Below are 17,528 nucleotides of genomic sequence, written 5' to 3' on the forward strand. Positions count from 1 at the left end.
GGGAAGGACAGAGCCTCATTTCTAAAACTCTCAGAAATTTATTAGCGTCCAAGATCCAATCGAGCATACTCATCAGCTAGCACTGCCTTGCAGACCCCACTAAAATGCCAGCAGAGTCTGGTTCTTAAAAGCAAAAGGATGCTGGGAAAAATAGTGGGAGAGGAGGGAATAGCATCAGAATATTGGAAGCTAGGAAGCAACATTGAGCACCATCTGATGGAGCAGAACCCCTACTCCCCAAGAAGAGCAGAATCGTAGGTGACACTGAAGCAACCTGAGGGAGCCTGAAGGTGCTCTGGAGCCCCTCGTCCCAGGAATTGGCGGCACCAGGTACTTCTGGAAGTGTTGGGGACAGTGGATCCAAAAGACAGAAACTGGCTTTGCATCTGCGCAGGAAGCAGGCACCCTCCCCCACTCTGCTCCGAGAGAGCCAGGTGAGCGAATCTTCCCTCGCCCTGGAGACGCAGTACACTTAGGGAATTGCTCTCCAGCAAGAATAAAGCATTACGTTATCACTCGGCGGCCAGACTGCTGAGGGCAAATGAGAGCTCAGGGCATCTGTGCACTGATTGTTGAGACCCCGGGCATTTCCTGCCCTGAATTCCAAGCACATTGTCTACAAGGCTTATACCCTCTGCTGGGAGCATGGAAGAGCCTTCTCTGGGGAATGTGACCAAACCAAGAGGGGAAAATAAATGTTTGTGTTGGGTTACCTGGCAAAGGTGCCCTGTCAGGTCACTGTACCTGAAGCTCACAGTCAAATTCCACGTGAGTGACATCCAAAGATTTACCCTGGGGAAAAGCCCTTAAGATGGAAACAATACAACAGGAAAAGACAGCCTGGAGAAAACAGAGGTTGTAGACAAAGGAGAAATTTTTCAAAAAAGAATTGTAATCTTCTCAAATACATGGGAAGATGGTTTATATAAAAAGCAATTAGGAGCACAAAGGAATTTAGAAAAAATCAAAAAATCAAATATAGCCAGAAATAAAAATCCCAAGAGAAGGACTGAAGACAAAGTTGAAGAAATCTCCGATTAGGAGGACAAACTATGGGAAAAAATAGGAAAGAAAGGAGTCAAAGATCCCAGGAAGCACAACACCCAAATCATGGCAATCCAGGATGAGAGACCAGAGACAGTGAGATAAAACAGTGCAAGACTCAGTCCAGAGCATTTCCAAATCAACACAGCCTGCCGAGTGCCGGCGTGGCGGTGGGAGCGCCCCCACCCAGAGAGGCCCCCCGGGAATCTTGGACCTCAGACACAGGACGGGTCCTGAAGGCTTCGGTGAAAGGAAAAAATAAGCTGGGTTTTGTACAAAGGATCAAAAAGTATTGTAGTATTGGGCTTTTAGACACTACCTCAAGGAGCTACGACTCCAGGAAGAACACTCACTGCCTAAGTTCCGAGGGAAAATGCATGCAATTTAGAATTATATACCCACACCAACCATCAACTTTGTCTGAGTGCAGGAGACAGACATTGTCACACATGGAAGGTCTCAAACATGTCCCGTTCATGCACCCTTCCTCAGCAAGCCCCTGGAATGTGACACTCCTGTCAAATGAGAGACGGTGAGGAGGGGGCAGACGGTGAGGAGGAGAAACCTTGGTCCAGTAAATGGGATGCAACCCAGAGGAGAGAAAGGGGTGCCGCCACAAGCATGGTCCCAGGACAGCCAGGGACCCAGAGCGGGCCAGTGGGCCAGGTGGGAGGACTCCGAGGTCACCGTAAGGGGGAGCAGACAAATCCCGATGGGGCAGAGCTCACACCTGGGCAACAGCGTGGGCGTCGAGTAATGATAAGTACATAGAAAGTTAAGAAAATTAAGGATTTATTAATGCAGGGGAATTAAAGTGAGGCAGGAACATAGCCGTAGTATGTCACCTGGCGCTGCCGCCCTGTAGTGTTTGCATAACCGTGACAACATCAAAAGCAAACCACACTTAGGGCCATGTTGGGAGTACCCCCTAGAAACACCCTAGAACCGCCCACCCCTCAGGCATGGATAAGTCTGGTCTGGCTAGGCTTCCGCAGGACGCAGGCCCCTGAGTGGCAGGGTAGAAGACTTCCTTGAAGCCCTCCCTTGTTCTGCTCTCGTCTCCCCCCTGCAGGATCCAGGGTCCCCTCCATCAGTTTGCATTCAACAAATGTTTATTGAGTGCCTGCTATATCCCAGGTGGCTTGCACAGAACTGTCCAGGGAGTTTTTGTGATGATGGAAGGGTTACAATCTGCTCTGCCCAATACGCTGGCCTCCAGCCCCTGTAGCTATTGGGCTTCTGAAGGGGACAGGTGTGACTGAGGGACTAACTGAAATTTTTTCTACTTTTAATTGCATTGGTGCTTCTGACTTGTGTCATCTTGGACACAGTATTGTATACTGTACATACCATATCAGGTACTGTAGCTCTACAATACGACGATCAATTAAACACAGGCCATTTTCTCAGTCTTGTAAAGGAGAAAGAGGGGTCAACCCACAGTCACACCAGAACATGGTGAATGCTTGCATTTTTAATAAAAGGAGAAAACTACAGTTTGTCCGGCCAGCACACACGCACTGAGCAGCCGTCGTGCGCAGGCTCTGCTGGCCACTGCGGGAGATGCCCAGCTGGTGGAGGCCCGGCCGTGGCGCCGAGAGGTGGGAGTGAGGGGCCACCTGACGGGCACCAGCGCCCCTGACGGCAGGCGACGCTGCGGGGAGGCCGCCCACTTTCCCAGCCCTGGACTGACAGCCCCTCCAGGGTAGAGGGCTGCCACTCAGAGAGTGGGACTCTCTCCATGCAGGTCGCTGGCCACCCCACCAGCCCATGTGATATTCACAGAACGTGGGGGGCGGACCCGCCCTACACCCATGAGGCAGAATGCCTTCCAAGGCTTAGCTTCGAAATACTCCAAACTGCCGTGTCTCAGAGACCAGCAGGCATCTGTGTATGGGCAGCGTCCGGAGTCACACTCTGTTTGACACACATACAAGGAATCTGTCTTGTGGGCCAGAATTTTATTGTCACATTTAGAGCAGATCCAGGAACTGGCAGTCAGTCGGTGAATGGATCAAACCGAGAGCGGACGAGACGGAAAGCGAAGTAGGAGAGCAGGTTCACTGACCATTCGCGCTGATGGGGATGCCCGCAGAGCACGCTGCTCGCTTTGGAGGGGGTACTGCACGTTTGAGGCAGCTGATTCCAAACTGCAGAAAAAGTTCATCTAGATGGTTTCCAGAATGTACGTTAAGGAAGTAAAACCAACCCAGGTAAAAACAGAAGTGGATTAGAAGATACCAAGACCTAAACTCCACTAGAACAGTGAGCAGAAAATCCTGCAAGAAATGTGAATGATCTGAAAGCAGTAGAGGGGCTGGCAACCGTCCTCACACAGCAGGATGAGCTGAGGTCCAGCAGGTGTTAGCAGAGCCGAGCCTGGATGTGGGGCTTCCTCCATGCAGCTGCTCAGATGCTCGTGAAACGTTGGGCGTCTAAGCCCCCGGAGCCGGCCGGGACTCGCTCGGGTGGTGGGCAGCAGCGGCACAACGGGCCCATCCACACCCCGCCCTCTTCTCCCACTGCCCTCGCTCGGCTGCATGTCCACTCTCCTGGCTCCTTCCCTCTTCTCCACTCCACGCCTCTGCACCCCTCAGTGCCCCGGTGGAGCTGGGAAAAGGGACAGGAGGCAGGGGCACCCAGGCGAGGGTCTGGCACCCACCTCACTGAAGGGCAAGCCAGCAGGCACACGAGGGGGAGGCATCCTGCCTAGCGCCCCACTGACCAGACGCCCCGTCACAGGGGCTGGGCCCAGACACCAGCTGGCATGCCCCACAGCTCCGACCCCACCTGTTCACGGTCCTCAGAGCCAGACAGGTCGTCCTCTGAAACCTCCATGGCCCTCACTGACCCCGAATGGAGTGCAGTCCCATTCGTTCTCTTTGCAGCCTCGGTTCTGAGGGGCCCCCACTTCCCTGCTCTGCACTTTGCAGCCCCAAAGTATCTAAAATCTGGACAAGTCCATTCAGATCAGGACCTTCTTGAGGGGGAGACTGGTGGTGTGAGGCTCAGACTTGCCCAGAGGTCAGGGGATCACGCAGAGCCGTGGAGGTGGGCAGTGGGGTAGGGACCACGCTCCCATGCTGTGCAATGTTGCTTTCTCTGGTTTTCCTCTGGTTGCGTTAGTATTATTTTTGTTTTGATGGTTATGCTTTTAAGAGATGGTAAGTTTCAAAAAGCAGATGACCGGTCATCCTAGTATCTCAGAGCTGGGGAGCCTTAGGAATCACCCAGTGGCTCTCCTCTTGCAAATGACGAGAGGGACACCCATCCTCATTGCAGCAGGGGCTCACCCACACTCACACATTGGGGCAGAAATAGCATCCTTCAACCTGTAGCTCTCCATGCCAGCCTCCTCCAGGGAGCCAGACTTAAACAGCATTTTTGCTACAACACAAAGTGGGCAGCGCATCCAGAAAAATAACCACCTAAAAGACGTGAAGTCATTGCTGCCCCTTCCCACTGGTGCCATCAGTCTAAATTGTCTGGGGAGTATCGATGGTAGAAACAAACAATGCAACAGTAAGTTTCCCAGAATGTAAGGAGCATATTCTCTGGGTGTCTGGGTTCCTGAGAAATAATAGAATAATGATTATTACTTATCAGTATTCTCATCGGCAGTCGCTGCCTTTCACTGAGGACCTGGTATGTGCCACGTGCACTAACCTCTTCACATAGATTTTTCATTTACTCCCCAAAGCACTCATGTGAGGGTCTTATCTCACAGATGATGACCCTGAATTGCACGTTCTAAAGACCCTCCTCCTGGAAGGCCTGCCACAGCAATTCAAATGCATTGTATTCTGAACAGAATGTACCCTCTTCCTCCAGCCACAGTCCAATGTTGCTGCTCCTCTGACTACGGGCATGTTCTGTCCTGGTGCCCATCGACACTGGACTGCTGGCAGAGGCTCTCAGAGGCTCTCCCTAGCCTCGGAATCGGACTCCAGGGCTGGGGTGATGACCGCCTCTCTCAACTCGCTTTCAGTCCCGCACCCACCCAAGCACCAGCCCGGCCAGCAGGGGCTTCCGCACCCCCGGCTGCCCTCCCCACTCCTTGCCTCGTTCTTTCTAATGAGCAGATCTGATGCCTCGGAGAAAGACCTGGAATTGCCCCTATTCCTGCATGGAGACTGGGAGCCCCACACTCGCCCCCAGGCTGGGCTTTGCCTCCAGACACCAGCTCAGCCTCCACCCAGCCTGCACACCCTCCACGCTCCAGGGCATTGTTTTTATTTTATGTTTTCTGAATCAAGCTCTTTCTTACCTTCACATCTTTGCAAGTTCCCTGTTTCACTTGTAATGTGCTAAAATCATCTCTTTCCCTCCCAGATGCCCTGTGCTTCCCCCTCAAGCCCCATCTCCACATCACCCCTTCTGGGGACCTCCCAGCTGCCTTGACAGGGCCCCTCTTTTTTTTTTTTTTAGAGTCCATAATTGTATTTACCCACAAGAGAAAAGAGGCTATAGCATGAACTATAGAATAAATTACAATATTTACAGTATACAGGCACGAGATTTCACGTTTACTTTTTTTTTTTTCTGGCTCTATGACTTGGTAGTTTTTTTATTTTTAAATTTTTTATTTTTTTTTAAATTTTGTTATCATTAATCTACAATTACATGAAGAACATTATGTTTACTAGGCTCCCCCCTTCACCAAGTCCCCACACACACCCCATTACAGTCACTGTCCATCAGCGTAGTAAGATGCTGCAGAATCCCTACTCATCTTCTCTGTGTTGCACAGCCCTCCCTGTGCCCCCCACGCACTATACATGCTAATCGTAAAGCCCCCTTTCTTTTTCCCCACCCTTATCCCTCCCTTCCCACCCATCTTCCCTGGTCCCTTTCCCTTTGGTAACTGTTAGTCCATTCTTGGGTTCTGTTCGTCCGCTGCTGTTTTGTTCCTTCAGTTTTTCTTTGTTCTTATACTCCACAGATGAGTGAAATCATTTGATACTTGTCTTTCTCCACCTGGCTTATTTCACTGAGCATAATACCCTCTAGCTCCATCCATGTTGTTGCAAATGGTAGGATCTGTTTTCTTCTTATGGCTGAGTAATATTCCGTTGTTTATATGTACCACATCTTCTTTATCCATTCATCTACTGATGGACACTTGGGTTGCTTCCATTTCTTGGCTATTGTAAATAGTGCTGCGATAAACATAGGGGTGCATCTATCTTTTTCAAACTGGGCTGCTGCATTCTTAGGGTAAATTCCTAGAAGTGCAATTCCTGGGTCAAATGGTATGTCTATTTTGAGCTTTTTGAGGAACCTCCATACTGCTTTCCACAATGGTTGAACTAATTTACATTCCCACCAGCAGTGTAGGAGGGTTCCCCTTTCTTCACAACCTCACCAACATTTGTTGTTGTTTGTCTTTTGGATGGCAGCCATCCTTACTGGTGTGAGGTGATACCTCATTGTGGTTTTAATTTGCATTTCTCTGATGACTGACGTTGTGGAGCATCTTTTCATGTGTCTGTTGGCAATCTGAATTTCTTCTTTGGAGAAGTGTCTGTTCAGCTCCTCTGCCCATTTTTTAATTGGATTATTTGCTTTTTGTTTGTTGAGGTGCATGAGCTCTTTATATATTTTGGATGTCAACCCTTTATCGGATCTGTCATTTATGAATATATTCTCCCATACTGTAGGGTACCTTTTTGTTCTATTGATGGTGTCCTTTGCTGCACAGAAGCTTTTCAGCTTGATGTAGTCCCACTTGTTCATTTTTGCTTTTGTTTCCCTTGTCCAGGGAGATATGTTCATGAAGAAGTTGCTCATGTTTATGTCCAAGAGATTTTTGCCTATGTTTTTTTCTAACAATTTTATGGTTTCATGACTTACATTCAGGTCTTTGATCCATTTCAAATTTACTTTTGTGTATGGGGTTAGACAGTGACCCAGTTTCATTCTCCTACATAGAGCTGTCCAGTTCTGCCAGCACCATCTGTTGAAGAGACTGTCATTTCCCCATTGTATGTCCATGGCTCCTTTATCATATATTAATTGACCAAATATGTTTGGGCTAATGTCTGAAGTCTCTATTCTGTTCCACTGGTCTGTGGCTCTGCTCTTGTGCCAGTACCAAATTGTCGTGATTACTGTGGCTTTGTAGTAGAGCTTGAAGTTGGGGAGCGAGTTCCCCCCAAACTTTATTCTTCCTTCTCAGGATTGCTTTGGCTATTCAGGGTCTTTGGTGGTTCCATATGAATTTTTGAACCATTTGTTCCAGTTCGTTGAAGAATGCTGTTGGTAATTTGATAGGGATTGCGTCAAATCTGTATATTGCTTTGGGCAGGATGGCCATTTTGACGATATTAATTCTTCCTAGCCAGGAGCATGGGATGAGTTTCCATCTGTTAGTGTCCTCTTTAATTTCTCTTAAGAGTGTCTTGTAGTTTTCAGGGTATAGGTCTTTCACTTCCTTGGTTAGGTTTATTCCTAGGTATTTTATTCTTTTTGATGCTATTGTGAATGGAATTGTTTTCCTGATTTCTCTTTCTATTAGTTCATTGTTGGTATATAGGAAAGCCACAGATTTCTGTGTGTTAATTTTGTATCCTGCAACTTTGCTGAATTCCAATATTAGTTCTAGTAGTTTTGCAGTGGAGTCTTTAGGGTTTTTTATGTACAGTATCATGTCATCTGCAAATAGTGACAGTTTAACTTCATCTTTACCAATCTGGATTCCTTGTATTTCTTTGTTTTGCCTAATTGCCATGGCTAGGACCCCCAGTACTATGTTGAATAACAGTGGGGAGAGTGGGCATCCCTGTCTTGTTCCCGATCTCAGAGGAAAAGTTTTCAGCCTCTCGCTGTTCAGTATGATGTTGGCTGTGGGTTTATCATATATGGCCTTTATTATGTTGAGGTACTTGCCCTCTATACCCATTTTGTTGAGAGTTTTTATCATGAATGGATGTTGAATTTTGTCGAATGCTTTTTCAGCATCTATGGAGATGATCATATGGTTTTTGTCCTTCTTTTTGTTGATGTGGTGGATGATGTTGATGGATTTTTGAATGTTGTACCATCCTTGCATCCCTGGGATGAATCCCACTTGGTCATGGTGTATGATCCTTTCAATGTATTTTTTAATTTGGTTTGCTAATATTTTGTTGAGTATTTTTGCATCTACATTCATCAGGGATATTGGTCTGTAGTTTTCTTTTCTGGTGGGGTCTTTGCCTGGTTTTGGAATTAGTGTGATGTTGGCTTCATAGAATGAGTTTGGGAGTATTCCCTCCTCTTCTATTTTTTGGAAAATGTTAAAGTATTGTGTCTTCTCTATATGTCTGATAAAATTCCAAAGTATATCCATCTGGCCCAGGGGTTTTGTTCTTGGGTAGTTTTTTGATTACCGCTTCAATTTAATTGCTGGTAATTGGTCTGTTTAGATTTTCTGTTTCTTCCTTGGTCAGTCTTGGAAGGTTGTATTTTTCTAGAAAGTTGTCCATTTCTTCTAGGTTTTCCAGCTTGTTAGCATATAGGTTTTCATAGTATTCTCTAATAATTTTTTGTATATCTGTGGGGATTTGCTTTTGTTTCCCTTGCCCAGGAAGATATGTTCATGAAGAAGTCGCTCATGTTTATATCCAAGAGATTTTTGCCTATGTTTTTTCTCGTGATTTTTCCTTTCTCACTTCTGATTCTGTTGATGTGTGTTGATTCTCTTTTTCTCTTAATAAGTCTGGCTAGAGGCTTATCTATTTTGTTTATTTTCTCAAAGAACCAGCTCTTGGCTTCATTGATTTTTTCTATTGTTTTATTCTTCTCAACTTTATTTATTTCTTCTCAGATCTTTATTATGTCCCTCCTTCTGCTGACCTTAGGCCTCATTTGTTCTTTTTCCAATTTCGATAATTGTGACATTAGACCATTCATTTGGGATTGCTCTTCCTTTTTTAAATATGCTTGGATTGCTATATACTTTCCTCTTAAGACTGCTTTTGCTGTGTCCCACAGAAGTTGGGGCTTAGTGTTGTTGTTGTCATTTGTTTCCATATATTGCTGGATCTCCATTCTGATTTGGTCATTGATCCATTGATTATTTAGGAGCATGTTGTTAAGCCTCCATGTGTTTGTGAGCCTTTTTGCTTTCTTTGTGCAATTTATTTCTGGTTTTATACCTTTGTGGTCTGAAAAGTTGATTGGTAGAATTTCAGTCTTTTTGAATTTACTGAGGCTCTTTTTGTGGCCTAGTATGTGGTCTATTCTGGAGAATGTTCCATGTGCACTTGAGAAGAACGTGTATCCTGTTGCTTTTGGGTGTAGAGTTCTGTAGATGTCTGTTAGGTCCATCTGTTCTAGTGTGTTGTTCAGTGCCTCTGTGTCCTTACTTATTTTCTGCCTGGTGGATCTATCCTTTGGGGTGAGTGGTGTGTTGAAGTCTCCCAAAATGAATGCATTGCATTCTATTTCCTCCTTTAATTCTATTAGTATTTGTTTCACATATGCTGGTGCTCCTCTATTGGGTGCATATATATTTATAATGGTTATATCCTCTTGTTGGACTGAGCCCTTTATCATTATGTAATGTCCTTCTTTATCTCTTGTTACTTTCTTTGTTTTGAAGTCTATTTTGTCTGATACTAGTACTACAACACCTGCTTTTTTCTCCCTGTTGTTTGCATGAAATGAAATATCTTTTTCCATCCCTTGACTTTTAGTCTGTACATGTCTTTGGGTTTGAGGTGAGTCTCTTGTAAGCAGCATATAGATGGGTCTTGCTTTTTTATCCATTCTGTTACTCTGTGTCTTTTGATTGGTGCATTCAGTCCATTTACATTTAGGGTGATTATTGAAAAATATGTACTTATTGCCATTGCAGGCTTTAGGTTTGTTGTTACCAAAGATTCAAGGTTGGCTTCTTTACTACCTTACTGTCTAACTTAACTCACTTATTGAGCTATTATAAGCACTGTCTGGAGATTCTTTTCTTCTCTCCCTTCTTATTCCTCCTCCTCCATTCTTTATATGTTGGTTGTTTTATTCTGTGCTCTTTTGTGTTTCCTTTGACTGCTTTTGTGGGTAGTTGGTTTTATTTTTTGCCTTTAGTTAGTATTTGGTTGGTCTGCTTTCTTTGCTGTGATTTTATTTTCTCTGGTGACATCTGTTTAGTCTTAGGAGTGCTCCCATCTAGAGCAGTCCCTCTAAAATACCCTGTAGAGGTGGTTTGTGGGAGGCAAATTTTTGCTTATCTGGGAATTGTTTAATTCCTCCTTCGTATTTAAATGATAATTGTGCTGATACAGTATCCTTGGTTCAAGGCCCTTCTGTTTCATTGCATTAAGTATATCATGCTATTCTCTTCTGGCCTGTAGGGTTTCTGTTGAGAAGTCTGATGATAGCCTGATGGGTTTTCCTTTGTAGGTGACCTTTTTCCTCTCTTTAGCTGCCTTTAAAACTCTGTCCTTGTCCTTGATCTTTGCCATTTTAATTATTATGTGCCTTGGTGTTGTCCTCCTTGGGTCCCTTGTGTTGGGAGATCTGTGGGCTTCCATGGTCTGAGAGACTACTTCCTCCTACAGTTTGGGGAAATTTTCAGCAATTATTTCTTCAAAGACACTTTCTATCCCTTTTTCTCTCTCTTCTTCTGGTGCCCCTATAATGTGGATATTGTTCCTTTTGGATGGGTCACACAGTTCTCTTAATATTCTTTCATTCCTGGAGATCCTTTTCTCTCTCTCTGTGTCAGCTTCTCTGCATTCCTGTTCTCTGATTTCTATTCCATTAACGGCCTCTTGCACCTCGTCCAGTCTGCTCTTAAGTCCTTCCAGAGATTGTTTTATTTCTGTAGTCTCTCTCTGTACTTGCTCCTTTATCTCTTGCATATTTCTCTGCAGATCCATCAGCATGGTTATGACCTTTATTTTGAATTCTTTTTCAGGGAGATTGGTTAGGTCTGTCTCCCCAAGCTCTCTCTCAGGGGTTGTCTGGGTAATTCTGGACTGGACTAAATTCTTCTGCCTTTTCATGGTGATAGCGGTGGCTGTAGGCAGGTTGTGGGTGTGTCAGCTCTGACAACAAAGTCCTTTCCTGCTTGCTGGTCGCCTTGCCCTTCTCCGCTGCCTGTGTCGGCTACCCGCACTCCTGGCGCAGCCACCGGGTTAGTCCCCTAAGCTGCTGTGGGCGGGGTCTCCGTCAGAGTAGTGCAGAGCCCTGCAGGGAGTGGTAGGCATGCCGGGTGCGCTCTCCTGCGAAAGCGGCGCCCCTGCCAGGCAGCTGTGTACCAGCAGCGGCCTTTGGGTCTGGCCCGGGTGGCTGTGCACCGGGCTGAGATTCTGGGCGGCTCTTGGGGGCACGGCTGCTCCTGGGCTGCTCCTCCGCTGCTGCCACCGGCTCCCGCGGGCCACTCCTAAGCCCCTCTGGCACCGCCACTGCTGGTGCGCGCGGGCCACACTCAGACCCCTCTTGTGCTGCCGCAGACCTACGCGGGTACCCCTCTTTTTTATGATGTCACACCCTCTCCACATTTTTATCAGAGTACTTATACTTACCTCTGTCATCCATTTCAACAACTCCTTACTGGGTTCCCATGACACGCCAGGTATTTGGATGCCGCAGTAAACGGGAACAAGTGGTCCTCACACAGTCGCACTCACAGGGGAGGATCTGTGCCTTTCAGGCCAGAATCTCCTGCACAGCACAGGGTCCAGCCCAGAGGAAGCTCTCAAATTCAGTATGCACTGGATGGGTTCACAACGGAATAACTGTCTCACCATTTTTAAGCCCCAAAGCAAGCTGATCAGAGTGTGCCGAGGTCCTTGCTGGGTGTTCAGCTGGTGTCGGACACGACACCTCACGTTGGATCAATGCGGTGGTGGCACTCCGCCCTCAGCCTGTTCCCCCAGGGTGTGTGCAGGGCTTCTGGGTTGGGGAAGAGCTGACCCTGGCACCACGGCTTTGGAAGACGGCCCTTTCTCAAAGAGAGGTCATGAGCTCCTGCTCTGATGTTCTTGCACGAGTTTGGGCCAGTTTTAGCCTGGTTTGGTGACGACTGCCTGTCAGCCTGAGTCTGTTTTCTGTAAGGCTGGGGGTGGGATCACAGGCCAAGACTGAGCATGTTCTGCATCAGCTCGAATGGTGCAGTTGTCCCCGCTGTCAGGCACTCACGGTCCGCCCTCGCTGAGTAGCTTGTTACGTCTAAAGATACCATTTTATCAGCAGAATACACAAACCCAAATGCAGCCAAAGCTTTTTCCATAACACGTGTTTATACATTTCACATAAATGTATATATGTTAATACAGCATACACGAACTAATTCTTCTTTGAAAATGTGCATCACACACACTGTACGTCTGGCAAGACATTTAATAAACTGAGTTCGTGTTGTTAAGCACCTGACATTGTGCCCATGCTTCAGAAAGCATCCCCACGAGTGTGTGAGGATCCCCCTGTTGTTCTGTGGGAGGACGAGGGGTCAGACCAAGTGAGCGCCGGCCGACGCGAGGCGTGTTGCTCGGCCTGCCGTTCGGTCAGCGCGTCCTGGCGTGTGTGCGGACGGCCTCCGTGCTGACCCGGGGCCGTGCACGTGCGCCATGTCCTGTTGCTCTGGCCTTCCCGGGCAGTGACACGCATCTTCTCTCTCTCTGTAAACAGCGTATACGGCTGCCCCCTGGCCAAAAAGAGGAAGACGCAGGACAAGCAGCCCCAGGAGCCCGCCCCCAAGCGGAAGCCGCTGGCAGTGAAGGCGGACAGCTCCTCGGCGGAGGAGTGCTACGACAGCGACGGGTCCGAGGACCTGGACGAGGAGGACGAGGACTCCGAGGACGCGGAGGACGAGGAGGTGGACCGGGACGAGGAGGAGGACGCGGACGCGGACGAGGACGAGGACGAGGACGACGAGGACGACGACGAGGATGACGAGGAAAACGGTAATCTTGCGGCGCCGGCCGAGCGTGGTGGGGCGTCGGCCCAGTTTTCCCCGTGAATTGCCTGGTGTTGATGTTCCAGATTCGTGACGGTTGCCACCTGAGCAGGTCTGCGGCTCGGTGCCGGAAGGAACAGCCATTTGTGGGTCTTTGGCTTTTGTTTCGAAAGAATTCCTCTCCGTTTTGTGTCAGGGGTCAGCCTTCATCTCGGTCGCCCTTCAGATCGAGGGCCCCACAGGTCGCGGTGTGCGCGTCGGATCGGCTTAGCGGCTCCCACCCAGGAGGTCCATCGGCACTCCTGCCCTGCAGGCTCGCGCCTCCTTGGACGCTGTGCCAGGGGACGCCGCTGTCGGCCACGTAGCGCCGTGGGGGGCTGAGCCCACGGGCCCCCCAGACGGTGGGAGCTCGGTGCGGCCGCCGGCGCGTCAGCTGGCGAGGCGGGTCTCGCCTGTCGGTTGCCAGAGCTTTTCCTTAGTGTCTGTCACACCCGGAGTGAGGGGAGAACCTGCTCAAATGAGATGAATCGACCCGCCCCGCCGCCTGCTTCCCTACCCGAGACCGAGGTTTTGATCTGAGGCGTCCGGCGCTGTGAGTTAGACATCCACGTAACACGCACGCCACACAGGGCAGGGGGCATGTTTGGGCAGTAAATACAAGGTGATTTTGCTTTTGTATTCAGTTTTCTGTTCGTGTCAGACACAGAAATATGATTTCAAAGCTAATCCTTTCATAAGAGTCATTTCTTTTCCAGAAAGAAGTGGGTGTTTTCTGAAGAGTTGAGATAGTCTTTGTTGACTCAGAGTTGTCTCAGGGAAATGCCAAAACATGTCCAAAAGTGAAGGGAATATTTTTCCCTTATGCTTTTCCTTTGAGCTCAGTGCTCTTCAAAAATCTGGATTTTAGGAGAGCTAATTTCTCAATACAAAGGCAGTTGTTGGAGCCAGTGGAGAGAGGCTTTTTGTGCTTGAATCTTCCTGTACCTGGTGACGAGAGAGCTGGGTCACCACCTCAGTGTCTCTGTTTCATGTTCCTCCATGGCTGTTCTATCCCCGAGCCATCAGCAGATCCCCCGAGATAGGCTGTGCCTTTTCTTAGCAAACAGAGGCACAAATAGTGACCTGAAGTTAATGGGGATGCAGCGCAGCGTGAGAGGACACTCCAGACAGTGTGAGGGGCTGGCTCTCACACATGCACCCCCGCGGCAGATGCCCATCTAACACGGAGAAGCTGGCCTGGCATGGCAGCCGTGCAGTGCTGGCCTCAGGAGTAAACGCGAGCTGGCAGTTGCTTCTGCTGGGTGCCAACGTTCCTTCACCCGTGAGGCATTTTCTGCTTTATCGTCAATTGAAATGTGGGGTCTACTGAAAGGTTTGTTTTAGGTAAAACAAATGTACACAAACCACCAAATTATTGCAGTAGGAGCCCACAGACTACAGGAGGACCGTTACTCATAACTTGGGGATTCAGTCATGTTAATTTCAAGGCTCCCCAGCATTATACTTAGCCATGAACCAAAGTGTTGCTGATCACGCACATCTGTGGTGGGGACATTAGTGGGCAGCGCCGTGGTTATCTTCGCAGCGATCGTGTTTGACAGGCAGGGTAGGAGCCCTCAGCGCGCTCATTGCAGACTGATGCTCAGGTGACCCCCAGTGAGTGCTGGACTCTGGTGGACATGGTCAGCCTCTGCTGGTGGCTTACCTGACAGGCTTAGCTCCTAGTCACCGTCTGCTTACTTGAACAGTGGAGAAGAATATCTGAGTAATTTATTTCACATTAGATTCATATTTTTGCATGAAGAATTTTATTTTCAAAGTACATTGTAATGGTCTAAATGCATTCAAGTAAAAGTTCCCTTGCTATCCTAAAGTTAAGCAAGTTATTATTCAGGGATCGTAGACTTCTCTAATAGCAATATTTCATACATGGCATGGTAATATTTTTTTCAGACACTTGTTACTTTGGAAATACAGGTTAAATGGTTACCTAATGCCTAGTAAGTTATGGTTTATCTTCATACTTCAGCCTGCTAGGAAGAATATATATTTAATATGTATACAAACATATGGGCATATATACGATAAGTATAAATATGTGTATATTTATTTACATATAAATACATGCACACACACATACACATATATATCTGTATGAGTACATATTGTATCTCTGCACAAACAGGAAAGAAAATTCCATGAGGAAGATTATAGCAATTTGTTTTCCAGACTAGGGAAATGTTTTATGTTATGTTCACTTCTATGTTTAACATGTAATTGTTTCTTGACATATTCTGTTTCTGAAGTATGTTGATAAATATATAGTCTTTACCTGGCTACTCTTTATTGAATCTCAGGACTGTCTGGGACAATTCAACTTTGGGGGACAATTCACTTGACCACTAGGTTAAGTTAGATCAAATGCAAATCCTTTTCTAAAGGTTTCCTGGTTCCTTTGGCATTTTGTTCTACATAGGAGTCAGCCAAAGATGTGTGGTGGCATTTATGGATGTTCACATCTAGGGAGGACTTGGTTGGTTTCAGGGAAAAGGTGAGTAATTATGTTCAGAACATACAACGCGATCGCTCTGGGCAGGCAAGCTGACCAGGACAGAGTGTGGGCGCGGTGGCAAGGCAGCGGGGAGCATGCGCTGCAGATGTGCTCTTGCTGTGTTCATGTGACTCCTGCTGGAATCGTCTCAGTGCACCGCTGGTTGGCGCTACCCGTCCCGGTTCCAGACTCTGTTCTTTGTGCCTCCACCGTGAACCCGTCCTGTCCTCAAGTGGAGCTTCTAACAGGCGCTTCCTCTACAGTAACTCAACTTGCTTTGGACGGAATTCATGACAAAGCCCACCCTGCATAAATCTCTCCTGGCAGAAGCAAGTGTTTATTGCAGAGTTTCCAGGGAGCCCTTTCTTTCACACAGGATGGTGCCCGGGACCCGTTATTACAGCACTGTGACAACGTGCAAGTGGGCTTGGGTTTTCATCTGACAAGGCGGCACGAAGGTGGAAGGTCTGCACGTGGCGCCTTTGGTGCAGTTCATCTTGATCAGCCAGTTATCCTCTCGCAGCGCTGTCAGGGAAATGTCCCTGATGAGAGAAGCGAGCTGAAATGCAGACAGACTGTGACTGTCAGAATCAGCCAGCCGGCTCCCCACACTCAGCAGAAACGGCAACGCGCTCTGAGACCAGCATAGACACAGAGATGACATGTGTACTGTGCGAAGTTTCAACTGGAGAGCGGCTGTGGGCACAGTTGGGAGAAAGCATGTGATGATTTTCTTATCATCTTAAAAATTATTATTTCCCAACATCCGTGAAAGTGTTGTTTTAGGGGTTTCAGCATGTGGAGATGGTGAGATGTATGGCTCTGTCACTCAGAAATGAGTAAATGCAGAATTAGACATTTCTAATGGGATAGAACTTCAACTTTCTTCATGCAAACTAATTTGCATAATTATAAAATATAACTATATTTCATGAATTTTCAGACACTTCAAACAAACCGGAAAGCTTGCCCAGAATGTGATGTCACGGACATTTAAGATACAAGCAATACACATCAAGAACTGGGAGAAACTTTTTTGCATAACAATGAAAAATAAAGGATGTAAAAGGATAGATCTAATATGTTTTTATTCAATTCCACTTAAAGAAATTACCTGCTCATTTGCTTTTTCTTGTTAATTTAATTTTTATTCCAAATGCTGGTTTATCAGTGTACGCAAGGAAGCCCGGGGGCAGTGTGTGATTCCTGGCTCTGGCTGAACAGCTGACCCTGGGCACACTACTCCCTCTCACTGGAACTCAGTGTGACAGCAAGGATGAGGGCGACGGCCCTGGCCCCTCACCCACCTCACTGACTCGATTCAAAGCCTAAAGAAGTCGCAGCATAGAGAAATGCTTGAGAGAGGTGAGCAGTTCCGGACTCTGATGCAGCAGTTGTAGTCAGGGGCGACTTTTGCCGGGCACCACTCCCCCATGCGCCTGCTCGAGCTCTCCCGTCATTCTGGACCCACGGTCCATGGCTGTGTGCAGCAGATGCATCAGGCACATTAAGCCTGCATTAACTTAAAGGACTCAGGGCCCAGGGGTAGCTCATATCAAAAACTGGTATGGATTTTTCCATGTACCCAGAAGTGCACTGGATTCCACGAGGCATGAAAATTAAGTACTATCACCCTTTACCCCAAAAAATGCATAAAACGGTATGAAAGAGGAATGTGTGCATGAGAAAATAAAAATTATGGTTCTTTACAAAGGGCAGAATTAGAACTCTTAAGCTGAGATGGAGGCTTTAAAGATTTGAGATGAGAACAAGAACAAAATTTGCAGAAAAACAAAGATCATTGAACAGGTTACCAAGGAAGTTGTAGTGTCATTTTGGCCTTAGAAGCAGACCAGGCCCTTTTCTATCTGACAGGGATTGAATATGGTTGATTAGAAAGGGCCAGCAGGGACCCTAATGCCCTCTAGTTCCCTCCCAATCAAACATAATTTTTGGAGCAGCCACGTTTGCTTCAAAGTCATTCTGTGGACAGGACGTCTGGGATCTGCACAGACTCTCCTGACGCTGGTTCCCAGCATCATCTTGCTCTGC

The 17,528-nt window shown here is 47.3% G+C and overlaps 1 protein-coding gene across 13 annotated transcripts in view; it reads left to right on the forward strand.

Annotated features, from left to right (window-relative positions):
- The window catches only part of MYT1L (myelin transcription factor 1 like), a 385,352-nt gene that overhangs the window by 274,527 nt on the left and 93,297 nt on the right, over nucleotides 1-17,528 (forward strand). For all 13 annotated transcript variants that reach the window (XM_057497485.1, XM_036881769.2, XM_036881779.2 and 10 more), the window contains exon 9: nucleotides 12,658-12,932. In XM_057497485.1, coding sequence (XP_057353468.1) covers nucleotides 12,658-12,932 — 275 coding nt within the window. The remainder of the gene's footprint in view (nucleotides 1-12,657; nucleotides 12,933-17,528) is intronic.

Source organism: Manis pentadactyla, chromosome 2 (genome assembly GCF_030020395.1).
Source record: "Manis pentadactyla isolate mManPen7 chromosome 2, mManPen7.hap1, whole genome shotgun sequence".
Taxonomy (NCBI): Eukaryota; Metazoa; Chordata; class Mammalia; order Pholidota; family Manidae; genus Manis; species Manis pentadactyla.